This window comes from Plectropomus leopardus, chromosome 15 (genome assembly GCF_008729295.1).
Source record: "Plectropomus leopardus isolate mb chromosome 15, YSFRI_Pleo_2.0, whole genome shotgun sequence".
Taxonomy (NCBI): domain Eukaryota; kingdom Metazoa; phylum Chordata; class Actinopteri; order Perciformes; family Serranidae; genus Plectropomus; species Plectropomus leopardus.
Window position 1 is genome coordinate 22,636,050 of NC_056477.1, and position 27,485 is coordinate 22,663,534.

Below are 27,485 nucleotides of genomic sequence, written 5' to 3' on the forward strand. Positions count from 1 at the left end.
GGTCCCTCATCAAATGTGAGATTTACAAGGAGGGAAAACAGTACACCTCTCTGAACAGTGTCTGGGAGGCTGTGGTTGCTGCTGCACGTAATGTTGATCGTGAACAGATCAAAACACTGACAGAATCCATGGATGGCAGGCTTTTGAGTGTCCTTGCAAAGAAAGGTGGCTATATTGGTCACTGATTTGTTTTTGAATGTCAGAAATGTATATGTGTGAATGTTGAGCTGTTATATTGGTTTCCCTGGTGAAAATAAATAATTGAAATGGGTATGTATTTGTTTTTTGTTAAGTTGCCTAATTATTATGCACAGTAATAGTCACCTGCACACACAGATATCCTCCTAAAATAGCTAAAACTAAAAAAGCCCCACTCCAACTTCCAAAAATATTCAGCTTTGATATTAATGAGTCTTTTGGGTTCATTAAGAACATGGTTGTTGTTCAATAATAAAATTAATCCTCAAAAATACAACTTGCCTAATAATTCTGCACTCCCTGTAGAAGATGTCGACCATGGTGTATCCACGGGAAGAGAAGCTGGAGAAGCTCTCTCAGGAGGAGATCATCTCCAACACGAAGTTGGTGATCCAGGGTCTCGAGGCCTTGAAGAATGAGCACAACTCCATCCTGCACAGCCTGCTGGAGACCATCAAGTGCCTGAAGAAGGATGAGGAGGCCAACTTGGTGCACGAGAAGTCCAACCTGCTCCGCAAGTCAGTGGAGATGATCGAACTGGGCCTGGGAGAAGCACAGGTAAGATTAGGTGGGGGGAATACAAGGAGGGCAAAATGTATTTTCCTACCTAACGAATATATATCGTTTGGAAACTAGAATGATTTTAGCAAAAAATTCAATGCTAAGTAAAATAGAGTAGGTTACAGTTCATATCACACTTGGCAGAAAAAAAAGCATGATTCACAATGTAGTACATTTGGAGTATGTGTTGTTTAACCCACACAGTCAAAGCGCTTCTGCTTCCTCATTCTATACTAAGCTTGTGTGATGATCATGATTCATTCAGAATAAGCCCCGGTTTGTTCTCTCCCGCTTTGCCACTGCAACAGTTTGTCCTTGTTAAATGTCATTTCTCTTCAAATGCTGTCTATATCCCAGGTTATGATGGCCCTGTCCAACCACCTGAACGCGGTGGAGTCGGAGAAACAGAAGCTGCGTGCCCAGGTGAGGAGGCTTTGCCAGGAAAACCAGTGGCTGCGGGACGAGCTGGCCAACACCCAGCAGAAGCTGCAGAAGAGCGAGCAGAGCGTGGCCCAGCTGGAGGAGGAGAAGAAGCACCTGGAGTTCATGAACCAGCTCAAAAAATATGATGAAGATGTCTCACCCACTGTAAGTACTGAAAATGATTTCAAACACATCTGCAGTACTACTTTAATTCATTATTTAGCCTATGCAGTGAAATGGAGATGACTTTTAAGTTATTATAAGCAAAATTTTACCCAAATAGGATAGGAAATACAAATCCTGTGTTCTGAGCGGACTTTGAACAGTTTTTATTTTGACTCTGCCTTTAAAGGATTGATTTAACTCTAAAGGGCTGCGAACTGTCAATGATACCCGATACAGGAGAGAAAACAGCTGAATGGTCTTCCAGGAATGAGCCTTTTAGGTCAGGTCCTCATTGATCTACCGGTCAAGATGAATCGCTGCATATTCCTTATTCGTTGTCACAAAAAGAGGCTGTAATAGCCTGTATCTGCTAGTTGTCTGTTGCAGGAATCCATCCTGCCAAGTCTCTGAAGGATCCTTATACTCGTGAAAGCAGCTTTTCCATTTTTTTTCAGCTTTTAACAGGCAGAAATAACATTGATAGAACACTGATGTCACTGCTTTATGCGAACCTCATGGTTTCTAATGATCTATTTAGAAATGAAAACACATAAGACGTGATTGACAGAGCAGATATGTGTGCTGTTGTAGACAAATCTTTTGATGAGCAGGGATGAGTCCAGTTTATCTGAATATGTGGTATTTTTTTGAAAAGCCTCCTGGGCTTAAATGTTTAGAAAGATAAAAACTATGTAACAGTGTTGCCAGATGGCTTTGTGATTCCCGCTGTTTGTTAGAAGGTCTGATTAGCAGGTTTGTTTTCTCCTCTCAGCAGGAGGAGAAGGACCGAGAAACACCGAAGGACTCCCTGGACGACCTCTTCCCCAATGATGAGGAGGAGCACGGCCAAGGAAGTAAGAACAACACAGTCAGAAACTCAACACAACATCAGGATTTTACTCAACCATTAGACTGTAAAACCTGATTATGTTGCATCACTATGATAGAGGAATTTGCTTTCAAAATTTTATAATCATCATTTAGCGTAGAGAGCTATTATTACATGTTTATCCAAACATATTTCAGAACGAATGAAAACAAATGTTTCTTACATTATTAGAACTGCAGTGAGTAAAACAATTGAGACTTTTAGAGCACAATGCAAATGTTTAATATGGTCAGAATGATATAGTGGATGTTAAACAGGGCTCTTTCTGATAATTTGTCTCAATTTTGTTCAAAGAATTCTGCAACATATTGTCAAAAAGCACACCTGCTTTGAATTTGGGAAAACATTTTTGGTTTGAAAATAGATCCGATTATCTGGTGTCACATCCCTCTTCGAGTAAATTAACCTGACGATGCATCTGTGTCCAGGACACTGTGTGAGATAATGTTGTGTCATGCCACTAAATACTAATTGAATTATTCCCGTAATCTAATTATTTCCTGAAACAACAGTGTTGTTTGTATGTAAATGTAGTTATAATCAGGTCAGAGTTTTCTGCCTTTGACATCCAAGCTGACCTTTGCCCTGTTCCCTTGCACCCCACAGTGCAGCACCAACACAACAGCGCGGCCGTGGCTGCAGCCCAGCAGGGAGGCTACGAGATCCCAGCCCGCCTGAGAACCCTGCATAACCTGGTGATCCAGTATGCCTCCCAGGGCAGGTACGAGGTGGCCGTCCCCCTCTGCAAGCAGGCTTTGGAGGACTTGGAGAAGACTTCTGGACACGACCACCCCGATGTGGCAACCATGCTTAACATCCTGGCCTTGGTCTATAGGTCAGAAATGTCTCCACGTGGGAGCTTTTGCTGGTTCTACTGTTGCTTTCCTTTCTACTTTATACATAGAGCGAGAAACAGTCAGTCTCACCACGTTGTTTCATCTCTTTCTCTCATTCTCAGGGATCAGAACAAATACAAAGAGGCTGCTCATCTGCTGAACGATGCTCTGTCCATCCGTGAGAAAACCCTGGGCAAAGACCATCCAGCTGTAAGACTCAGCCATTGTCATGACAACCATATTTTCATGTTGACGTGCTTTGATAGACCAGATTCAGTCATCTGGTGTTAGTTCTCAACAGGGAGGCAATAACTACAGTCTACTGTATTTACTGTTCTCTCAGTCTGTCTCTATGGATTTTTTTTCACCATTATTAAAGTATGGATTTTTTTTTTTTACCTCTGCCTGCAGGCTTTAGAGTAATCAATCACAACTGCTGAATGCCTGCACATACATCTAGCATGAACCAAACCACATTCTGTGCAGTTAGAATCTAATGACCAATGAGAAAACATTCAAGTATACTGCCTGTTAAAGTCCCTTTGTGAACAAATTTGTATAAATCGATTCACACCGTGGCACCACAACACCTCGCAAAGCCCAAAGGAAGCTATTAAAGCTCGGCGCTAGTCCCTGCAGCTCTGTAGGCTTTGTAGTTTGCCTCAAATTGTTACTCTTGTCACTCAGCGTGATCCTTGTCACAGAATAATGAAGCACAAAGGCAGGTTACTAGCATCTTGTGTCATCCAGGTGGCTTCGAGCTTTTTTTAAAGACAACTCGATTGAACAGTACAAATTTTTAGGATTGATAAGTGTTAAGGTAGCAGTAAATTTAAGATATATGATGCAAGACCCCCTCCCACCCAAAAAAAAATCTACAGAGTCATACAGAGGTAATCTCTCAGTCACTTATGGCCCACAAGAAGTGCGTGGATGTGTATTTATTTGCAGAGACCTGGCAGCCTGCCTGTATTTTGTTATTTTCTTCTTATTTTCTGTGTCTGGGATGTTTGTTGTTGTGTACCCCCCACAATGCTCAGGTGAAATCAGGGCTTTATATAAAGGCAGAGTCCAGGTGTCAGACCACAAGAAGCAGGCACCTACCAGATAAAGTACAGAAATAAACGCAACTATAGCGAGGCTAAATGCCAAACGAGAGCAAATGTGGGGATAGCTGTTACTTTCACTTTTGCTAGCGAGCAGTGTTTACAAACATAAACTGACAATCCTGCAAATCACTTTAAGGCTGTAATACTGTGAGGCTAAACTACAATACTTCAGTAAAAACAGAGAAAGGAAATGTCCTTATTCAGGTTTTCTCTCCTTCTGTATGTCCAGGTTGCTGCCACGCTGAACAACTTGGCTGTGCTGTATGGAAAGAGGGGGAAGTACAAAGAGGCAGAGCCTCTGTGTAAGAGGGCTCTGGAGATCAGAGAAAAGGTAGGCCACATCCCTGGATTGCACCGGTAAAGCAGTCCAGAGCACTGCTATTGTGGCCTCATTTTAAGGCTAAACCAGTGAGCAATTAGCTCATTGTTATAAAGTAATTTACAGTGATAACATTTCAAGAATGTCAGTTGGAGCTACTGTAACACCAGCGACTATAAATAGGGGAAAGAGAGCAAATGATTTTCTTAAATTGTCTGTGGAGTTTACGCTGGGGGCCATTCCCATGCCGCAGGAGTTTAATTGAGAGCACAGCTGAAAATGGATGGCAGGCGTTGGGGAGCGAGGCAGAGATGGAGAGAAGACATGACAAAGCTACAGAGCCCAGCAGGGCACAATGAGTCTCTGTTTGCCTGAAAGCTCTATTCTGTTCCCTTTCTATTGATCAGCCTTTTATTAGATCTCCTGAGTGCCTGCATCAGGCAGACGTGCTGCTCGGTGAAAGCGGTGAAAGGTACAAAAGGAAGAGATGCACGGAGAAAGCCAAAGGCAATGAGGCAGAGGTACAAACTGAAATATGAATTCAAAACATTTGCTTGTTAATTTCCCTCAGGTCCTGGGAAAGGACCACCCAGACGTGGCCAAACAGCTGAACAACCTGGCTCTGCTGTGCCAGAACCAGGGCAAGTATGAGGAGGTGGAGTACTACTACTGCCGTGCCCTGGAGATCTATGAGAGCAGGCTGGGCCCAGATGATCCCAATGTGGCCAAAACCAAGAACAACCTGGTGAGAGACAAGATGAGACACATCTAATTTTATTGTGCTTCTTTTCCCTTTTCTTCGCAAACCCTTTCACTTCTACACTACGCTTTTTATTTGACAAGAATTACAGTCCCTATCGAGCTGTGAGTGTACCAAGGTAAACACAGGCAAAGTGTCGTTTTTATTGTGAGCAGAATCTCTCATTTGTTCAGTCAGCCTGAGTGGCTCTGTGGGGGCGTTCAGCATGTAAACTGTTACTGCTTTCAGCCTGCAGTTCTTCCACCTGAAATGTCTTTTAAAATGTTCTTGTTTTGATGCGTACACTGCACCTGAATTGACAAAAGGGGCACTTTTATGCTTTTTTGAAATAACAGTTATGAAAGAAGGCTGAACATAATGTCATTCCACTCTTTCAGCATAAGTGTTGTCACAGTCAAGGTTGGTCATGTAACAACAAGGGTATAGTTTTTGTTTCAACACTGGGGGGTGACATATGACACGGGTTTTGGGTTCCTTCCCAGGGACATTTTGAATGTCAAAGTACCGTTTATATTATCTGATAACTTAAACTGCCATGCACAATTAAGAAAGCAGTTTAAACTAACGGTCCAGACCGTTTTTTTAAAGTGTGTGACTGCTGATACAGTCTGTAAATAATTTATTTTCCCTGCTGCATGTTGATGCAAAAATACATTTGCCAGTAATTATCTTAGTTGCATATTACTCCAGCAATTAAATAAATCCATGACATGACCATTTTAAGCTGAATACTTTCTAATTAAGCTTCTGACACAAAGTGCCTATTAGTATTATTATTGTTATCGTTATTAATGATATTATTATTATTACTGTTATGTCATATCACAACACAAAATATACCACTATTATCATTATTTTTAACTGAAGACAGTTAATTGATACATTAATCGTATAATAAAAAGAATAGCTGATCGATAAAACATTATCGTTAGGCGCAGCCCCAGCACCATGCCACTAGTCCTTTGTCTGCTGCTTTGCTTCCTTTCTCTCCTGCTTCTCTCCTGTCTCTGCAATGATGGAGAGGCTCCATGGAGACAGTAGAGGAGGCTCTGTGGTACTCTATCATTACTCATGAGTCACAGTGCACAGGAGAAGTATGCAGACCGACTGCTCCTGCTGTCTCAGGGGGCACATTATGAGTCAATAGGCTCATTTGATCCAACACTAAAATGTGCTTTCTGTTCTGTTTCTTCCTCAGGCGTCCTGCTTTCTCAAACAGGGGAAATACAAGGAGGCTGAGATTCTGTACAAAGAGATTCTGACTCGTGCTCATGAGAAAGAGTTTGGATCTGTTGATGGTAAGGTCTCATATTAGATAATGTAGCTGACAGGTTCGAAAGCTTGTTTCTATATTGCTGTATTTGATTTTTTTTTCAATCAGCCTAAAAACACAATAAATACAAATTTATCCGAAGAAAAATGGTGGTGGGTCACATCAAACTTCTAATAAGGCTAGATTTTTTTTTTTAACCTCTCCTCCACCGTCACATCTTCCGTCTACTGTTTGCATCACACCACGAGCTGAGTGAATGCTGGGTAAAAAGTGGACGATATTCTAAGCAGCGTGCCAACCTTCACCACTCAGAGGATTCTCTAACAAAGACTCTCTAAACAAACTTTTTCAAGAATAAAGAACATATTTGTCTGAAAGATGAAATTTTTGCAATTTTCTTCTCTTTTAGTTGGAGTTAAGCTTTTTGTTGTCTTTCCTCCAGGGAAGAGATTGATTGCTTTGAAAAAGGAATGAAAGGGATTTGGCACAATGCACCACTCTGACGCTTTTTCTTTCTGAGAGGTTTATTTTTCATGTGTCACTTAACTTGACAATAGAGGCTCTGATTTCTTTGAACCTGTTGGAGAGTTGAAGGTTAAGGGAAGCAGCACAGCAGCATTATGCAGCAACAGTTTGTGTCCCTGAGTATGAAAAAAAGGTTTATGTTTTATCATGAGCAAACGGTGTTAAATATCTTTTAATTTTAAATTATAGGGGCTATGTTTGTGTTTCAAATGCATAGTGAAACATATACTGTGCAGGATTATTCTAAAACGCAATGTATAGACCATACAGAAGTAATCCCTCTCAGTCATCAGTTATGACCCACGTTAAGTATGTGGTGGTGTATTTATCTGCAGCAACTCTGCCCTCAATTTTCTTATTTTCTCTTTATTTTGCTGAGTTTGGGACATTCCTGAATAGCAAACTTATAATGAATCCTCTGCATGAATAAGCAATGATGGTTACTTGTAAATGTTTAAGCAAAGTACATCTGAAAAATGGTTTGTCACTGTCTATATATAGCATTTATAGTGTTGTCTGTATTGACAAATATTGACGTGTTTCTTTATTCATGTGAGGAAGAATCTGCAAAAATGTTTATGAAAATATTAAATTGAAAACCAAAATGAGTTACTGTACTTCTAAATAAACACAGAAGCATTTTTCTGAATCAATCATTTATATTATTAACAGATTAAACTTTCAGCCAGTTTTAGGGACTGCGTCCACTAAAGCTTTTTTCCCCTGCGGTCAGCATATTTTCAAAAATTCTTTGCCATGGAAATGCCACAAATTTATGCTGCGCTGCAAAATTCTTTAAAAAAAAAAAAAAAGAAAAAGAAGTTCAACTCTGGGTAAAATGCTGCACTTATCACTTTTTAATGGGCTGTTCAGTCAGGAGGAGGGACAAATATCACAAGGACCAGCTTTACTTGTACCAGTGCTGAACAACAATGGAGGAGAAACATGTTAATATACCATGTATATATTAATATATGTTTTCTCTCATGAGCCCATGTAGACCGATGGGTCCATCTTCCTACATAATTCAGCCTTCCCTTCATCCAGAGCATGCACTCTGCCTCCCTCTGACATTTTTACTTCCGTGGATATTCTGTATCATATCATCCAAAGCATCTCAGGTGAAAAAAACACCCCCAAAGCGCTCCCAACTGGACATTTCCTGCGGAGCGCCTGGCCGATTCAGTTGGGGGAAAAAAGCTCTCTTGTGGACACAGGGCCTTATAATATTCAAACTCATGGTTGAAACAGACTGTCTGTACCAGATCTCAGGATTCACCAACCTTAGCTTAATACATAGTAACAATTTAAAAAAACATTGTCTCCCTACCAAGTCACAGGTATATTTGACAGACTAATAAACAAATTGTACCACTAAGTGACAGATTTCCTTGTCGGTAGCATCATATGGCAAGCTCAGCCTGCATCATGAACAGTTCATGGTTGATTCATTTATCCTCCTGATGGTCAAGCTGTTTTCTAGCCTTGCTTTACTGTATGTAGACCTCTCGGTACACCTCTCCTGTCTGTTTGTCTGCAGCTGAAAACAAGCCAATCTGGATGCATGCGGAGGAAAGAGAGGAGATGAGCAAGGTGAGGGCTTTGTGTAATCATGTCATTCTGAAGAGCAAATATGAAAAGCACTGCAAAGTAAAAGAAAGTGAAGGTTGTGAGGTGGTAAAACAGGTCTTTTTACTTCAATTCCTGGAGAGTGAAATACAGTCCTGTTATTCAGAGCACTTGCCCTAACACGCACAATATCAGCCCTGATATGCATGTAATAGTTTTATGTAAACACGGGAAGAAAGCTGATGATCCAGTTCAAACCACCACTCCCCGTCACGCTCTCTTCTTCCTCTTTTCTCTCATTTACTTCCAGGGCAAGCACAGAGACAACACTCCATACGGAGAGTACGGCGGCTGGTACAAGGCCTGCAAGGTCAACAGGTGAGGCGGAGCGTGATAAGCATGTTTTTACAACTTGTACATAAATAAAGGTGTGTTAAAGGCCAGAGATTAATTGTTTATTCTTTTATAAATGTGTTAACTCAATGTATTGTAGAACATCTTTTGGTTTTTCGGTTAAAATGACTAAATCTGCATACAGTTTCAAGTAGCTTTCTCAATAATTCAGGATTTCTTTATTTATTTATTTATTTTTTGCATTTTCTTACACAATTGTACATAGCACTTAAGTTTGCTTTGATCAATTGGTTCGCCTATAAATAATGTTTTTGTAAATATCAGTGCATCTCATTGTCCAGCCCTACAGTGAACACCACCCTGAGGAACCTGGGGGCCCTGTACCGCCGACAGGGCAAGCTAGAAGCTGCTGAGACCCTGGAAGAGTGCGCCGTGAGGTCTCGCAAGCAGGTTAGCAGCCTATTTTTCCAAACTGAAAATGTCTGTTTCTGCATGCAGATAACTTATCAGTTCCTGTTTTTGTTTATTCCTAAATATGTCCCCCAAATCTCATGATATTTCTTTCCCTCTCTCTACAATGCTATGGATCCAGAGCAACACAGTAAGTGGTTTGTCTCTAACTGATAGCCCCCATAGAGCCTCCACCTCTCTCCCCTAACATCACTCCCATCTCACAGACATTTAAAATGTCCCATTGTCTCTGTGCTGCCAGTGTGACATTAAAAGAGACAGAAAACACAAAATCCCTTTTAATAATGCCATGTAACTCTACACTCACCGTTATCATGGAGCTAATTTCTTCCTAGGATGTAGTTCTAATTATGGCATGTATGTTTGTTTGTGTGTCGTACTTGTGTGTTATTCCCATCAGGGCATTGATCCCATCCACCAGACACGTGTGGTGGAGATCCTGAAGGATACAGATGGCGACAGGCGGAGGAGCAGGGACAGCCTGAGCAGCGTTAAGTATGAGAGCGGCTCTGAGACCGGCGAGGAAGTGAGTATGGGCGTGGAGTGGAATGGGGTGAGTACAAATCCACTATAGTTGATTCAACACGGCCAGTGACCTCACTGGAAGAACAAGGCAGTGTTAGCAATGTCACAGAGGGTGCAGACTGGTGCAGAACATCCTACAACTTAATAGAATTTATGTAAAAGCAGCAGCTTGAAAGGGCCTAAAGGACTCTTTTCTTTTAGATTAGTACAGAAAGATAAAGCAGGGTTTTATATTTGGCAGGAAGCGGGCTCTTCTCCTGCCCGTAAATGATCAGAGCCAGTCAGGAAGCTTCATTAGACGCTGCTCCTCACAGGAAGCGCAAGATACTCACTCTCCTCCCTGTGGTCAAACTGCACAAAAGCCCAAATTAGTAATTCCTGCATTACTTCATTTATGATGTCAGGGATGATGCACATCATCATAAGCTGAGTACAAGTAACATTACTTGGATTTATTATATATGACCAAATAATAGGCTCAAAGAAGACTGAATTGCACAACCTGCTTCTTAACAAAATCATTTTGAGGCATGTCTAAAAGGTACAGTACACCCAAAAATCAAAAATACATATTTTTCCTATTAATTGTAGTTAAAAGGAAACCTGTGGCTTTTTATCAACCTGGATTGTTTTAATGTTAGTGCAAAAGTACATTTAAAAAACTCAACAGCAATGTTTTTTCCAGATATTTTGACCTGGGTACTCAAGATAATCCACAGACCTTGTTGTGAGCAGTTTCATGTTGGGACCATTGTCTTTCTACTGAGCTACCAACCATTTCACCTCTCAGAAGAAGACGTGCATCTACTGCCAGCTCACCTAGTACCTCTTAGCTAGTTAACTTTAGAGCTCAGCCGAGGAGGACGCCATTTATGTTAACATCTTGCGTCCAAGAGCAGAGCCTCTTGTTCATGAGTAGATGCACTCTTCCTTCTAGAAAATAGTTCCTGTATGAAACTGCTCACATCAACGTCTGGATTATCTTTAGTAACCAGATCTTGATTTCTGGAAAGAGACATTGCTGACAATTTTTCAAAAGTTTTGTTTTTGCTGTTTTGAGCACCACAAGCCAAGTGCCATCTAGTTCCATTATATTCAAGAAAACACAGACATCTTTATGGCCAATATCTCAATATCTCTATAACAACACTCTGCAAATTGCACCAAAACAATCTAGAAAGAAAAATAGCTCTACAGGTAAGAGGAAATATATGCTTTTTATTGGGGTGAGAACTGTCCCTTTAAAGAGATATTAAGTGGAATAGCTGCTCAGTCCCAGTTCTTGATTTGGCTGCACCCAGTGAACTATATCTGCACCAGCCCAGTGACTCTTCATAGATGTCCCTTGTTCTTCTCATGAGGTCATTTTTTGAAATCCTTTTTGCAGAATGTAAAGCTGATTGAGTGTCTTGGCATGCTGACCCGTTGTTTTTTTTAATGCATTTAAGTTTGCTTTGGACTTGATGTTCATGTTTTTTTTGTTTTTTTTTGGTTGTCCATTGCTTGACAATGAAGTCCTAGTGTCTCGTTTTAATAAGTGGTTGTCCTGCTGGCAGCGCTTCTGCACAAGTGAAGCGGTAATAAAAAGGCACAGGCTCATTCTGTGGCACCCTGGCAACATATGAAATATTTATTTGCTTTTCTGGGACTTGCAGAGATACAGCCTGTCTCAATCCCTATTAGGAAGTGTCATGTTTCCACTATTAAACACAATTGACAGTGTTTCCAATATCCTCGATGCTCATCTCTCCGTGCAGTAAACTAGGCGGTTGATATGTAATGGTTCATCCTGCTGTTTTATGGACTCGTTATCGTGTCCACTCTGGCTGTGTCTCAACAATCGTTAGTGTCATTTCACTGCAGGGCTTTTATTTTCCAGCACAGTGTTTCCCATTGGACTAGTCACCCCTCTACACGTTATCAAAGAGGTTGGTGCTGAAAACCTGATATTCCATATAGCAGTGCATGCAGTTAAATAGATGCTGCTGGAGCTGTGTCCCAGCTGGAAGAAGCCCTGACATAAGCCAGAGGGCAAGGTTGTGCCAGCAATGTCGTCTGAGCCTGTGCCTTTCCCCTCACTTAAGTGCAGCCACGCCCTTCACCTCACCAACCCAGCCAAAACATGCATGTAGCAACGCCAGCCTGCTGGGCTCACCCCTTAACATGCACACTAATGGACCATGTGTGTTCACTGTGTTTTCACATGGTTGATAAATGTCTGTTAACATGATGTCTGCTGCTCTCTTTGAGTAACATAAAGTAGAGAGGTGTTTTTTTTTTTTTTGCTGGCTGTTGTGTGAATGTGAATGCATCTCTACACACATATGTTCATATGCATAACAGAGCAAACTGAACTCACTCCAGCAAATGCATGCATATTCATCCGAGCGTGCACCTGTTTGGGTTTGAAACATCTGATGGCATGCAAAGGATTGCAGGGTGTGTGCAAGCATTTATTGTCCATGTCACAAAAATAGCAGTAGAGATTAAATTTACATGGTCAAAATGGGAAAATGTAGCACATTCTCGTGCTTTAAAGATGAAAGTATATTTGTATCAAAACGTTTAAGCTTTTGACTAAAATATGCTGAACAAATTCCATCAATCCATTCATTTACAAAGCTGCAAGCATGTAACTACAACTTGGCCACGTTGTGTTTTAGAAAATAGGCTTGTAAAGTCCTGTCTGCGTGTGTGTAGATAATTTTTGAGAGATGGTGTGATAGGCACGTCAGAACTATCGCCCGCTGTATAGCTTTGCCCAAACATGTCTTCACTCTGCCTTCGGGAAAGTCTGATACGTCACTGAGGCTGTAGAAGTGCTTGACAGTCTATTTCATATATACAAAGAAGTAACCCTGAGGAGATGACAGCGGTTAGCAAACTTGTGGTTGTGTTAAGGTTCATTAGTCGAATGTATGTGCGTGTCTCTTTGTGCATGATGTCATTTACAAGTGTGTCTGTACCTGCTTTGTGCTCCCGGCTAGACGCTTCAATGTGCTGCCTGTTTGTTTGCATGTTTTCTAGATTTCATCCTTTTTCCTTTTCTACATGTCACTAACCTACTTCCTTGTTGATTACTCCTGCCATGACAACCAATCAGCCTGTCAATCAAATTTCCTTCTCTCATTCAGTGGATTGTACTCTCCCTCTTGAACTGTCATTCCACACAATACGCTTGGGTGGGGTTGGTATATAGTGACGCAATAGATAGGTTAGATAATGTATTAGTCATTGAGGTAATAGAAATCAGGGCAAGCTGAGGCTAGCAGGAAAGGACTGAGATAATGTGTTCATCATTAGCAGATGTAAATGTCACTTTAGGCAGTTTTAGCTTGCTAAGTTTTGTGCCAGAATCAAAATGTTATACATGGAGACGTGATTCAGAGCGCCAGTCCCTCTCAGCATCAGTGTAATGGCTTTATCATTATGCCCCTTTGAGTGCTGATGCCTGCAGATGTCCCACGTCTGCAGTGCACAGTCACTGGCTCTGTGCAGTGTGCCAAGTTCAGGCTCGCTGGTTCCCAGAGACGGAAAAAAAAACAAAAAAACAGCTGAGTCACGGTGACTGCAACCACCAACCTACTGCATCACTGACCTGCTTGTTGTAGTGCAGCTTCTAAGACAGCTGTAATGTTTCAAAGAGAAGCGCAACTGCTGTGCTGCGGGATTTACACATTATTTTTGTTTACGTAGACTTGGGTTTAAAAAATCTGCAACCAGATCCCAAGCTGCAGCTGATACAGTAAACTTTGTGCAGGGTAGACAGGTCTACAGCAGTACAGTTAGAAAAGGGACAAAGCTCAGATTTACTGTAGGTGTCCAGCGCAGGAAGCCCTACCCAAAGCTCTTAATCTTACAATGTGTGCCGTTTTTGTCTGTTTCTCTCTTTCTCTTTTATCAGGCCTAAGCCATCAAGATTATTCCTCCATCCTTCTCTTCTTCCCCAACACAATAGCAAAAGGATGTGTGTTGTCGTTCCCTCTGGCCTTCTCTGTCCCAACAAACCAACAGCTCCTCTACCATTCCCGGTGCCCCCCTTCGGCAGAGACTCAGAAAGCCCCCCTTCCGGTTGTCACTTCTGTCAACTCTGTTCAACTGACAACTGCTGGGACGTTTGGTCTTCTCCTCTCTGCACTCTTTTTTCCTCTCCTCCTTTCACTCTCTCTATCCTTTCTTCTCACTAACCCTGTGTCCTCCGACATGTCAGAAACCGTTACTTCAACTCTTTCTCTCACTTAACATTAAAAAGAAGTCATTGTGTGTGAAATCTTTTCCCTGTGAGGAAGCCACTCACACATTTTTCCTCTTTCCAACATCCATTTGTAATTTTTCATAGGTGCATAGTAGATCTGTTTGGTTAGATAGAAGCAGGAAAGTATGGAAACCCATTTTTACCAATGTGATGAAAAATGATCCTCTAAGTCATTATAATGAGAAACTTTCTCAAAATAATGACATACTGTCACAAAATAACAACTCAGTATTGCAAAAATCTTCTTTTTTCTTTAAAATAATAACTTAGTTTCTCAACTTACTAAAAAAAGTAAATCTTACTTATCTTGAAATAAGGAGAAACTTAAGAAAAATAATGACTTGATTATCTTGAAATAATGACTTAATATGTCAAAAAATTTGAAAATGATTTTTAAAATAAGGAGAAACCTTCTCGCAATTATGTAACCGTACCTATCTCGAAAAAGTGACTCAGCATTGCAAAAGTAATGAGAAACTTTTCTTTAAATAATGAGTTAGTATCTCAAAATAGTAACACATTTACTGAAAATGTTGACTTTCTTATCTTGAAATAAGCAGAAGCTTCTATCAAAATAATGACGTAGTTACTCAAAAAAAGTGAAACTCTCAAAATGACTTATTACAAATTATTTTTTTTAAAAAGTGAAACTTGTCTCAAAATGACCTAGTATCCCAAAATATTGAGCTTTCTCAAAATATCAAATTATCTCAAAATAATCAGAAATGTATCTCTAAATAATGCGTCAGTGTTTCAAAATAATAACTTAGTATCTCATTATTTCGAAAAAAGTATTTTATTAACTTTTATTAACTTAATCGTTTTGAGGTAAGTCATCTGAAATTCTAAGTCATTATGTTATGATGTAAAGTCATTATTTTAAGAAAGTTTTCATTGAAATGACTTACGGGGTCTTTTATTCATCACATTGGCAGAAATGGGCCCATAAATGAAAGTTATTTATTGGATAAAGGCAAAAGATTAAAGATTTTGAGGATCAGTGTCACCTTTGACAGCAGCCGTGGCACCAGACATCACTCCAACCCACAGTCAGATAAAGCGTTACAATCACTATAGAGTTAATATATTACAAAAGGATTCATTTCCACAGTTGCTCTGCATTGGTCTCACTCTGAATTTGTTTGCACTCGCAGTGTGTTTCTACAGCAAGTAATAGTTGACCTCAAAGCTAGCTTCCAACCTGGTGCCTGTATTTAGCCATAATACCGTCTTTTTCTTTATTTTTTTTAATTCAAGAAAGGTATTTTTTTTGCCATTAGGTGTCTTTTCTGTTTTTAACTGTTTGACAGTAGTGAGATCAAATGCCTAAAAGTTCGGAAATGATGGTACTGTATAATTTCAAATGATAATCAAAATATGTCATTTCTTTTTACCTTTTGTTGCCTAGTGGGTGAGAAATGAGAAGGGAGTATTGCCATTTTTTTGTTTTTATAGATATGTTTCCTTTTGATTTCAATTTTGTATCATTTTGTTTACATTTTTTTTAAAAATGTTGATTATTTTGTGGCTGAATATTAAGGCAGTTTGTCAACAGTGCCGCAGTGTTGCCTGTTGTGAAAGACCAGAAGGGCCAACATCAGTTGACAGCAAATTGGTCAGATCGCAGCAAGCTGTTGTTGCCATGGTATTTTTTGTTTGAAGTTGCTCTTGCTGGCTTCAGTGTCCTTGGTTTGATAGATGATTCACACAGGCTCTATACGCTGGTACGTTATGTACACAGTAGCTTGCATTTATAAAGGGAATTAGGAACACTGGTTGGTGCTGTATATGACAGCAGAGACGGCATGGAGCACAGATACTGGCCACCGGAGAGATCGCAAAATAATGGTAGATTACAAAATAACGGACGTAAATGCCCAGAATTGCCTTTTATTTGTTGGTGCAGGAGTAAAAGCTAGTGTTATTATTGAACGGAAGCCTGGATTCCACAGTAGATTTAGTGTGTATTTGTGTATGTTTTGGTGGTACAGTCACAGTGCCCACTCTGGCTATGGATACTGTATTTTGAACACAAAGCTTAATGGAGTGTGTTGCCTTTTTCTTAACACAGTCGTTTGCAAGTAAACATTGTCACTTTGGTGAATCATGTTTTTAGACACCCAAAGTACAGTGCGAGTGTTTCCTCAAGATCAACATGTTATTTCAGATGTTTAACTAACTGAATGTAAAATGACTTTAACATCTTTAAAGCGTAATTGTAGGCTGTATTTATAGATTTGACAAGTGCATTCACTATACGGCTTTTCGGTATGCTACTTGCCTTGATTCTTCATTCCTTCCAATGAGTACACCTATACTTCTAATGCAACTCTGAACAAAAGAATTGACTATGTACATCACATAATTATGACAATATTGTTGTGTTAGTGGAATGCTTATTTATTGAACTGTCTATTCTTGACATATATAGTGTGACTTCAGTTTCCTAAAGTGGAAGAACATAAATGGTAAGGTCTACAAGCACTATCTTAGTAAGTAGGACTGCATTATATTTACCATTCTGCATTGTGAAGATTTATTGCATCAACACTTGTTGGTATTCTCAAATAAAGTTTTTCATTTGTGAAGTTTTGTCTTTTCTCTGCATCGTATGGAGGCGACTGTATTACTCCGCCGTCAGTGGGAACAGAGACTGTTTTAGGTGTCAGCTCTAGTGGCGACTGCAGAGCCACTCAGTGGAACGAAAATATTTAGTCTTTGGTAGATACATGTACATTTTCTGATTTACCCACAGTCCCCCCTGCTGGTGATACATTTGTATTGCATCATGATGAACACACCATAGCCGGTATGTGACTAATAGTAATAATTAAATGAATGGATGGATGGAATCAGTTACTGTAATACATTGTAAAAAATGTTTATTGTTTTTTTTTTAACATAAATTGATTAATCATTTGGTCTAAACAGAATATAGTGAATAGTGTCCATCACACTATTCTGAGGCTAAAGATGACGAAAAGACACAAACCAAAGACATCGAATTCGCTGTCACAAAAGGCAAATAAATGCGGCACATACTTCTGATTAAAAGAACGCTTCACCCACAAAATGATCATTTGTATATATATCTTACTCATCATATGTTATGTTGAATTGGAGAAGAAAACCGTTTTTCTCGCATGCCTCCATGGTGAACGAAGAATCCAAAAACCGAGAAGAGGCTTTATGAACTGAAGTAATTGGGATCTGCATTTAACAACAGCAAATCTACATGAAATCATCAATTTACAAACTCTCACACAGCTCATGCAGTTTATCCACTGGTATGCTCAGTACTATTTAAAACACATATGAGTAGCTTTGCTCAATGCAATGCATGAGCAGAGTTCAAATGTGCACGCTTGCCCAGGTGTGCTACTCGTATGCGCATGACACTGCACATATGGAAACATTTTATATAGTTATGGTTTTAGCAAAAATGCATATATTTGTTCTACATGAGTTGTGAGAGTTTGTAAACAGATGTTTTGATATAGTTTTACTGTTGTTTAAAAATGAAAAATGACCATCACTTATCAGAAAAGTAGCTGATTATCTTTCAATAGTCATTTGAGTTCTAGTTACTGTGGATGAAAAATAACACACAGCACAACTATTGGACCACCATGAGACCCTCACACTAGTGACTTATGTAACACAAAAGTACATTTACATGATCGTTATATCATGATAATAATGATGACAATAATATTGAAAGGTCAACTGTCAGAAAAAATGAAATTAGGCTTGCATTGCATGCTGTCGTTAACACTGCGCCCACACAAAAATCTAAATATTTCAGTCTCACCTCATTAATTGCACTTTGAATAATGTATGTTCTGCATAAACCCCCTTTTTGTGAGACTTCTGCTGTTTGGCTGCAACCAAGAAGAATGAAAAGATTTGCAGAAGTATGTGTCACCCACATCCTCAGTGCAGGAATAGATGGCTTGATGACTGTGTGTATCTGCAGGATGGCAGTGGAGCCCTCCAGCGCAGCGGCTCTCTGGGGAAGCTCAGGGACGTTCTCCGTCGCAGCAGTGAGCTGCTGGTGAAAAAACTGCAGGGCAACGGACCGCCTGAACCTCGCAGCACCAAGTAAGAACAGAAGAAGTCCTCTGATGGTTAACAGACATTTAAAGCAAATTGTATTTCTTGTTGAAGTTAATGTTTCTAGGGAGCAGGTAGATTCATAGCAGTCTGAGAATCAACTTGTCAGCGTCATGAAAAATACCTGTGCCCTGATCTCAGATATTCAATGAACATTATTTTCCTCCTGTTCTTTTAACAGCATGAAGCGAGCTGCTTCCCTGAATTACCTGAACAAAACCAGTGATGACCCGTTTCAGGTAAGAAACAGATTGTGCAAAGTCTTTTATTGTGTATTAATGTATTATTTTGACTGTATTATCGAAATTGTTACGTGTTAAAGCTGTAGTTGTTAATTTGTGTACACTTTTTTCTAACATGGTTAAATCTGGTTCCTCCTCTTATTGCTCTTTATTGCATTTGTTAGAATCCTCTGCTGCTGAAGGAAAATAACCAATCAGAGCCAGGAAGTCTCTGACGCAGCTGTCAGTCATGTCAATCACTGCTTGTAAATTGCAGTCAAACTGTCAAACTAGGAAGAGCTTAACAAATATGAATCAAGATTCTGTTACTGCATTGCCTAATTCTCACCTAATGTTCTTAGAAACATATTTTAGTGTACTGTTTAACTGTAAAATGAGAATGTTTGCTCCAGCTTGTGTGCTGTGTTTTGTTATGGCTCAGTTGCTTTCAGCATTGCAGCTGAATGACAGCTGTGTTCGAGACTCATTCCCACTGAAACCGCTTAAATTGGACTTTTTATTGTAATGAGAATGCGTACGATCGGCATCCACACACGGGTGTGAATGACTCTGCAGTAGACACAGGTTTTTATCGCCTCCGGCTCTTAATGGCATTGTTGGGAACACAACACCCAAGTGAACCCAAGCTGAAGTGAATTTCAGCTTCTTAACCGGTGAGATGCAGTGATGGGCTGCCACTACCATTCGTCTCCTCCCAAGCTGCATCAAACATTATTCCAAGTTAGTCTGCAGCGAGTCTGAAGGAGAGACTGAATAAGAAATATATAAAGAGAAGAAACCACTGAAAAGCTATCAAAGATCTCTGTTCCTTTTGTCAAACGTTTACTTGTGCTCCTGCCTGTCCATTAACGTTGCATGAACACACTAACAAAACAGCCCACACACACACACACACACACACACACACACACACACACACACACACCAACTTACAGAAAAAAAGGCACTCATGTGCTGTAAAGATGTGTTCACTGGCAGTGGAAATATTTAGCACTTAGCAAAATGAGTGCCACATGCACTAATTTTGGTGGGAGAGGGGTATTCAGCTGTGATTGGTTGATGTTATTAAGTGCAGTGGATTCTTGCAAATGCCATTAGAAGCGCTCGGAGGAGGCAGAGAACTGACTTTTCCCTCTTTTTCAAAGATAGTCTACCTCATGCATTACTGCCAGGATATATTGACACTTTCGGCAAATATTACTAAAGTTACTTTTGTAAACATTACCAGCTGTAGTTAACTTTCATGTTGTTCCCCTCTTTTATTTTCTGTTTTTTGTCGCCTTGTAACTCTTTCACAGACTCGGGGAGGCAGTAATTTCAGGGAGAGCCGTGGCCTGAGCTCCAGCACTGTGGATCTCTACACTGGAAACTGAGCAGGTGGTTGTCTATAGGCTGATCTTTTCACTGACCCAAAGAGGCTCCTTCCTTTGGCTCGTTCTCTGAGCCACAACGATCACCCACGACACTACCAGACAGCCTCGCACACGCCCCTCCACTGCCTGTCAGCGTCTGACCCAAAGACTCATTTCCTACCAGATTCAGACCCAGAGACATTTTCTGCCATCAAAACATGCACATATACATGAGTGATGTGTCTTTTCTAGTTTGATTTTAAATCCAGTTCTTCCAGAGACAGATTGCTTTATTTTCCCCTCATCATGTTCCTAACATTGGTGTTGCTTCAGCGCCTCCTAAATATGGCCAAGAAAACATACCTCATTTCTCCCCCTTATTCATAATCACCGTGACTCTGCACTGTCACCTCATCTGTTGCCGTAGTGCCACCTGCTCTGGTATATTTCTCCTTATGTTCTTTTGATTTGAGATATGTGTTCCTCAGATGTTTCTGTCATCCTGTGCCATTCAGTGGTTTATTATTAGTGCAAATTAGAAAAAAAAGTCTTGTAGATTTCTATTTTCTGCAAAATTAGAATTGTCTTGAGAATGTCTGGGTTTGAAATGGCATCATGTAAAGTTGACATGATTACACTGTTTAAAAAAAATCATTTTATTTTCATTTTAATGATTTTGCCTGTTGAGATTCATTTGCAATGCAAGGTGTAGGTTAAAGCTTTGGGGAACAGGGTGAAATGTTTATCTTACTAACATGACGTGAGTCATGTGACTTGTTGGGGATGAGTTTTTGTTCATACAGACTTTCGGAAAACTATTACACATTTAAATAACCGCAGCTTTAACCTATACAGCTTTTAGATCCAAGTGTCTGCTTGAGTTTCTCTTCCGTTGCAGAGAAAACGCAGGAATAATCTTTGAGTTGTTTATGGTCTCAGAGTGCTGACAAACAACCATGAAAATGTTCAACGTTTTAGATTGTATATAAAAAAAAAATGATTAGGCTGAACTGGGTTGCTTAATTAATCCTGGTCATCCTGAATGATCTCTGGTGCCATGCAGGACTCACCCGCAGACTGTTTCTCTGTGTCTCAGTCGACCTCTGCAGGTTTGAGCTGCCAACCGTGAGCACATCATCTTAAAATGTTTACAGTGATCAGAATGTGTGATACATTTCTAGATATGTGATACTGATAGATTTTTTTGCACAATTCTCAGATGGGTGTCTTCTGTCTTTGCATTTTTAGTGAAGCTCAAAAGAACTGGAATGTCTTGTAATTATTATTTTTGATTAATTTTCCCTCGTTCTGTTTTTCCTTTCATCGTTTTGTAATAAATGTAAACAACAGAATCTGATCGAAAGTTCACAAATCATAGAATTCATCAGGAAATTAGCGGGAATAGAACTGAGTTTCATTGTTGGTAAGATTTAAATGTGCATCGGTTTGATCTGATTCTTAATCTCACGTGTCATGAATAATGTGTGAAATAAAACCAACAATTTTCTAGTCACGTTTGTCATTTATTTTATTGTATATGGCTGATTTCAGGATTCCTTCCAGCTGTTGAAAAATTAAATTTTTTTAAATCTGAAAAAACACGATCCTGATCATCATAATGTCTTGACCACAAATCTGCCAATTATAACAGTGAGTTCTTCCAAGCATGATCTTTAACATCAGTGTGTAAGTCAGTGTGGAAACCCTCATGACTTGTTAAAATGGGATCTGTCTCCCAGAGTTTTCCCTCCTCTTTGTGGAAGTCAGCCCGAGGTTTCTCTGCTCACTGGTAATCTCTCAGTATGACAGCACTTAAATGTGGAGCATCAACCCAATAACACTTTTGAGAGCTTTGAATTAACCCCAGGATTGTGGTTGTTTTCCATGAAAACATCAAGTCAGAGTAGCAGAGTTCATTAGTTCATGACAGTTCAACCCAGTAAAGGTTTTCTGTATAAAACGTTTTTGAATTTCATTTTTACAACAGTGTGTCCTCATTCTCTGCAGCCCCTTCCCATCAGTGTAACACTGGTTTGACCCTTTAATCCTTCCGCTTGGTTGACTGCATGTTTCTGTCAGCCATGTAGGTGCCAGCTGGACCAGCAACATGGCACCAGTCCCACACACAGTAGGACCAGTGGTGCCAGCAGGGGCCGTCCCCCCGTGGTTTCAGTGATGTATTTGCATGGGCAGGACTTGCTGGGTTTGTGCCATAACTACCTGTCGAAAACTTGAATGTGTAGAATGTCCTGCTGGTTTAACTGATACGAGAACATTGTAGGAAAAAAGCTTTTTCAAAAATATACTATGTGAATCACAATCAGGGATATTGCACATTACAATAAGGGTTATTAGTCCCTTCATGCATAGCAAATATACATAGCTACATACAGGAACTATTGAGGCTATTTTACTATTACTATTATTGCTAGTTGACTATTTTAGATTTTTTTTTTAAAATTTGAATTATTTGCATGACACGAGATGTGTATTATAAGTAGACAGTGCTCGGGTTGAACCAGGGGGTCGCAGTGTTGTACTCCTAATCCCAAATCGGGTACAGGCACCGGAAGCTGCTTTGTAGGAAAAGAGGGAATACCGTCAAGCAACCAAAGATACATTTATTGTGAGAGGATGTGCGATGTTTTAATTTCAAAACAAAAGAACATATTTTTGGTGCGGAACTGCGCAACAGTTAAAACTGTTGACGGGTTGGAGTATGTGTTGAACATGATGCTGATTAACTAAAAGAAGAATGCAACTGATATTACAAGACTAAAATAGAAGTGAAAAAACTTTTGAATAAAATGTATTTGCTCAAGAAAGCCATGAAATTACGACCTGTAAAATATAAAGGAATGGATGGATTAATTAATTAATGTAAATAAATAATAAATAGAAAAAGTTGGTCCAGGAACAAAATATATGGATAATATTAAACATTATGAAAAAAATTATGAAAGTTAAATATATGGTGTGGTTTTAAAAAGGTTTAAACTGCAAATTAACTATTATAATATTGTCTTTAACACAACACAAATAGACACTAAACTAAACTAGACTAAACTGAATGAATGAATCAATGTACATGAAGTTGGGGCAAGAACAAAATATATGAATAACTTGTACAGCATGGTAAATTATGAAAGTTAAATATATAGTAATTAAAAAAAAAAGGCTTAGCCGCAAATGAGCTTTTCTAATGTTGCCTTTACACAACATATAAAGACAATAAAGTTAACTAAACTAAAACAAACAAACAAAATACTAAAATGTTAAAAGATATGTGAATTGCACGCATAACATTTATTTTGAAAGTCCCCACAGGAACTAAACTGCATTGTTTCCGCCCACTTGACGCGGGTGTAAAAAAATTCACAGAGGCGGTGGGAGGAAGCCAACTTGGAAACACCGCGGAGAGAAACTCCCTCTCGTTGAAGACTGAACTGGCCCGGCATTCGGCAGCTCTGCACTCCGGCACACGGCGGCAACACACACCGGCCTGTAATGAACCTCAGCGGCCTAATTTCACACCAACCCTCCGCCCCGTGAGCTACCTGGAAGTTTAAACTCCCCTCCAAACTTTCGGCGGGGCTCCTCGCTCTGAACTCGCGAAGTCGTCTGTGTGGCTGGCCTGTGAACCGGAGCGACCGTCTCCACATGTCTCTGCCTTGTTCCTGCTAGTTTCCAAAACAACCAGGTGAGCAGGCCGTCTGGCTGCCCCCGGGGACCTGCGCAGGTAACGGGGTTAGCTTACCTGTACGTACACGGTGACGCACGGATCTCTTTGACGCTCCCTTTCGCCCCGAGGCTCTCCCGCAGCCGCCGGAGAACAGCACCGGGGAGCCGCCGAGGACCAGGACGGTCATGGAGCTACGAGGAGGGAGCGAGAGCCGGCGGAGGGAAGGCAGGAGAAACCCCGCGGGGACCAGCCGGAGGAAACCACCGGTGGATCTCATGTACGCCGTCGGTATTATCTGCCTCCAAGGTTAGTAACAAGCTACTGTACATTTAAAACACACTCGCGCATACATTTCTATTTATTTCTGTTTCATTCTGAAAAACAAAACAGAAAAAATACTCTTATTGTGGCGGACCCCGACATTGACCTCCATGCTTCTTTTTTTGTTTGTTTTTTTTTTCTTAAACGATTAATGTTGCTGTTTCAAGTTTTGGACTTCCACTATGAGAGATATAACATGATTACTACAGAGAGCGAAAGTCACAGTTCCAGCGGCCTATTTTCATTCATTCGTCTATGAAAACGCTTTTATCTGAGCTAAACTTTATAAAAGTGGTTTTGGTTTGGGGGTCGATAGAGGATGGGGGCACCCATCCCCCATTTACACCAGTTTGGGAAAATGTAAATTCAGGCTGCTGCCTTAAAATGACTGGTTATTAAAGAGAGTTTGAATCACAATGGGACTATTCCTGGTGAAATAAAGGTTAAATAAAAAGGATTTAATCAAGTTTCACCAGAAGCAAGGAAAGTCTACACAATACCAAAACAATCCACCAAGAGTTGTATCAAGATTGTTTTTTATTTGGCAACATGGTACGGTTACATTAACATTTAAAAAAAATAATACATAACTGAAAGTCTTTACACACGCAAATTCAACTTTTGGTAGCCCAAAAGAATAGCATAATTTATTGCTTTTTCAATTCACTGTACACACTTTGCTGCAAAAAAATAACTGAAGTGAGATGAACAGACTTGACAAAATTTTAAAAAAGTAATAAATCACAATTTATCATATCAGAAAAATTCAACATATCGCAACACAGCTAAAATCGCAATAATATTGTATCATGTCTAATTGTGTAATTGCAATTGTGGGTCCTCTGCTGATTCCCACCCCTAACCAACATCATGTTTGTTTACATATTGCTTTAATTATATGGTAATCTAATGTATGATCTTAAACAGGATTATAGGTTTTCAGCTATCAATGAAGGCAGCCGTGCCATGTCATTATGTATTCCCAGGAGTATACCTCCATCCTCACACAGCACATTGGATACGCCACTCCTGATTATCATATTCATAACTCTGTTTGCATGTTTGAACTGCCTCTCTGAGCCCCATGCAGCGTGCCATGCTTTCATGGGTGCCATTCATATGCACGAGTGGTGCAGAGCAGTTTCTGTGCTCCTGCCAGAGTTACCCAAAAGAGAAGAGCTAGAAAATAGAAAAATTAACATGCTGCAAAAAAAAAAAGCCCCCCCACGTTGTCAAAGCCTTTGAAAGTTCATAACCGCGGCAGCAGAGTGAGAAGAAAGCTCTGAGAAGATCCTTCCTAGTTGGTGCAAGGAATGCTCTTATCCTGCCAAAGATCAGGCTCATTAACTCACCGCTCATCATGTCAAAACTGAGTCCGTTTTATCTGATCTCCACATGGAGACTGAGACGAGCGCAGATTGTGTTTGCCTGCGCCCTCAACACAGCCCTGATAGACAGAGTGGCTGAAAAATTCCTTTAAGTTGAAGTGTCTGTCGCCCCCCTCCAGTCTCCTCATGGTGCCCACTTTGGGATGAATGTGTCCTCTGTGTGCAGGCAGCAGGGGAGACGGAGGCTGCTGCGGGTTTGTGTTTATACGACTCATGAACAGAGAGCCAAGCCAGGTACTGTCGTGACAGCCTGCCGTTGTAGCCTGCTTTAGAAATGTCCTATTTTTAAAAAGGGTTTTCTGAATGTGTTTGGAGCGCTATCCAGAAATGGCGGCGAATGAGACATTTTTATGGCGGTTTTTCTTCCCACATGAAGCTGTCCACACCAAACACACCATGGTTCTCGAGGGTTGTCTGATCTGCAGGATCTGTGGTCAAATATTTACCCAGATATCTTTTTTTATTCAGAGTTTACAGTAATCGCTCTGTTTTTGTAGTTTGCTCCTCTGTATCTTGACCTGGTTTGTATTTGGAGCTGACCAGTGTAGAAGCAGCTCTGAGTGGATGAAAGCCACTCATGGTGTAAATGTCCATAAAGCTAATGCCGCGTCTCTCCCGTCCTCCAGCTTTCCTCCTCGCCCCGCAGTGTGTTTTTCATCCCCTTTCTCCCCCTCAGCTTCATCATGTCGATCACATTCCTGAAGTATCTATGTGAAAAAATGACTGGGCTCATTGGGGAGGTGCTGAGATAGATGCAAAATGTTTAAGTAACGTCCTCACACACTCGACTCAAACCCTCCTCTTTGATCTCTCTCCTTCTTGGTGCAAGTGGAGAAGATCTGCAATTCAGCCCTCCTGGCGCATTAATAATTTGTAGGCCTGTGGAAAAGCTAATATTCACCTCATGATGATTTAGAGGTGTGCAGTCAGATTTCTTGATGGAATTCAATAGGGAGTTATTGACTTGTGTGCATCTTCTCTCCGGCTTCTACTGCAAAACAGGATACTGTAACTAAACTGCAGGAGTAGCAAAAACAGTGTTTATTATTTGTTTGTGTAATGGATTTGATGTTAGCTCAACAGATGGATGGTGTTTTGCCCAGAAATGCAAAGGATACAGGAAGTGGGTTTTGTGCCGACCAGTCGACCACTGTTTCACAAAGTGATGGCTCCATGCTTCAGTCAGAAAGCTTATCTGCGGCATCTGTACTGTCTGTACTGTGTGGCTCTGAGCAGATACCATGGAGGCTTTTTGCTGGATATTTTGTTGGCATGCCCACCCGCCGCTGCTTTATTTTAAGATCTATACACTTGGCTTTTATTAACTTTGTTGTGCCGGGAATTGTTTGGCTGCACATTCCCTGCAGATTCTGAGGGCATGAAAGGATGTCGCCTAAATAAATACTAAATAAACACAGGAATATATTGTGTGAAGAGGAATTATTTGTCTGTTTCCTATTACAGTGGTTTGCAATCCCGTGGTGGGCAACAACAGCGAAATGAAATTGTGCTGTTGGAATTAACACATTTGAGTGGATTACAAAACGGAGCATGGCATGAGATTGTTGTCTTTTGTGCGCAGCTGTTGATGTACTAAACCGCTTTAACTCATTCATCATTCATCATACAGTTTTATCATATTACAAGACAAATTTAAGGAAGATTTTTTTTATGACATAACACAGGATTTTTGTTCTGGGCCTCATTGTCCCATTTTTTTCCACCACATGAACTGATTCTGATGTTTTGTGTGTTATCTCATTATAGTGCTGCAGGGGTTTGATATTATATGAACATCTGTGCACTCCATTACAGCATCTAATGCAATCCGCTACACCAGCCAACACGCCACATCTTTTATCCAGTTTTGTTATGGCAGAGTAAAGCAGTGATTCATGGCTGTAGTATTTTTTTATGTATAGTATTGTGCAAGTGCTAGTGATAAATCAACACCTGCTGTCAAATTTAAGTAGTGATATGATCTTATTACAAGTTTCTGTTGTCTGAATTGATGATTCATAGCAAGCCGTAGTTAAAAACTAAATGAACTTTTTAAAAAAAATATTGCTTGTGAAGGTTTTGTTTATTAACAAACGAATTGTGTGGTCATGTTGTGCATAAATGTGGAACTCGTCATGTTTTGAGCATCAGTTTG

General features: G+C 40.2%; 2 protein-coding genes across 9 annotated transcripts in view; both read left to right on the forward strand.

Annotated features, from left to right (window-relative positions):
- Positions 1-21,452, forward strand: part of klc1b (kinesin light chain 1b) — a 31,186-nt gene extending 9,734 nt beyond the window's left edge. For 2 of the 8 annotated variants that reach the window (XM_042502166.1, XM_042502165.1), the window contains exons 2-17: positions 505-756; positions 1,117-1,347; positions 2,120-2,201; positions 2,843-3,071; positions 3,195-3,282; positions 4,411-4,512; positions 5,072-5,245; positions 6,459-6,558; positions 8,599-8,651; positions 8,938-9,005; positions 9,323-9,431; positions 9,574-9,582; positions 9,853-10,005; positions 18,209-18,333; positions 18,527-18,584; positions 19,886-21,452. In XM_042502166.1, coding sequence (XP_042358100.1) covers positions 508-756; positions 1,117-1,347; positions 2,120-2,201; positions 2,843-3,071; positions 3,195-3,282; positions 4,411-4,512; positions 5,072-5,245; positions 6,459-6,558; positions 8,599-8,651; positions 8,938-9,005; positions 9,323-9,431; positions 9,574-9,582; positions 9,853-10,005; positions 18,209-18,333; positions 18,527-18,584; positions 19,886-19,960 — 1,905 coding nt within the window. In that variant the 5' untranslated portion in view covers positions 505-507 and the 3' untranslated portion in view covers positions 19,961-21,452. Of the gene's footprint in view, positions 1-504; positions 757-1,116; positions 1,348-2,119; positions 2,202-2,842; positions 3,072-3,194; positions 3,283-4,410; positions 4,513-5,071; positions 5,246-6,458; positions 6,559-8,598; positions 8,652-8,937; positions 9,006-9,322; positions 9,432-9,573; positions 9,583-9,852; positions 10,006-13,881; positions 14,431-18,208; positions 18,334-18,526; positions 18,585-19,885 lie in introns of those variants that run through there. The other 6 variants (XM_042502167.1, XM_042502168.1, XM_042502171.1 and 3 more) reach the window with 6 other exon arrangements.
- A 1,883-nt stretch (positions 21,453-23,335) lies between these two features.
- The window catches only part of ptk7b (protein tyrosine kinase 7b), a 91,397-nt gene continuing 87,247 nt past the window's right edge, over positions 23,336-27,485 (forward strand). The window contains exon 1 of the mRNA XM_042502297.1: positions 23,336-23,927. Within this exon, the coding sequence (XP_042358231.1) occupies positions 23,807-23,927 (121 nt within the window). The 5' untranslated portion in view covers positions 23,336-23,806. The remainder of the gene's footprint in view (positions 23,928-27,485) is intronic.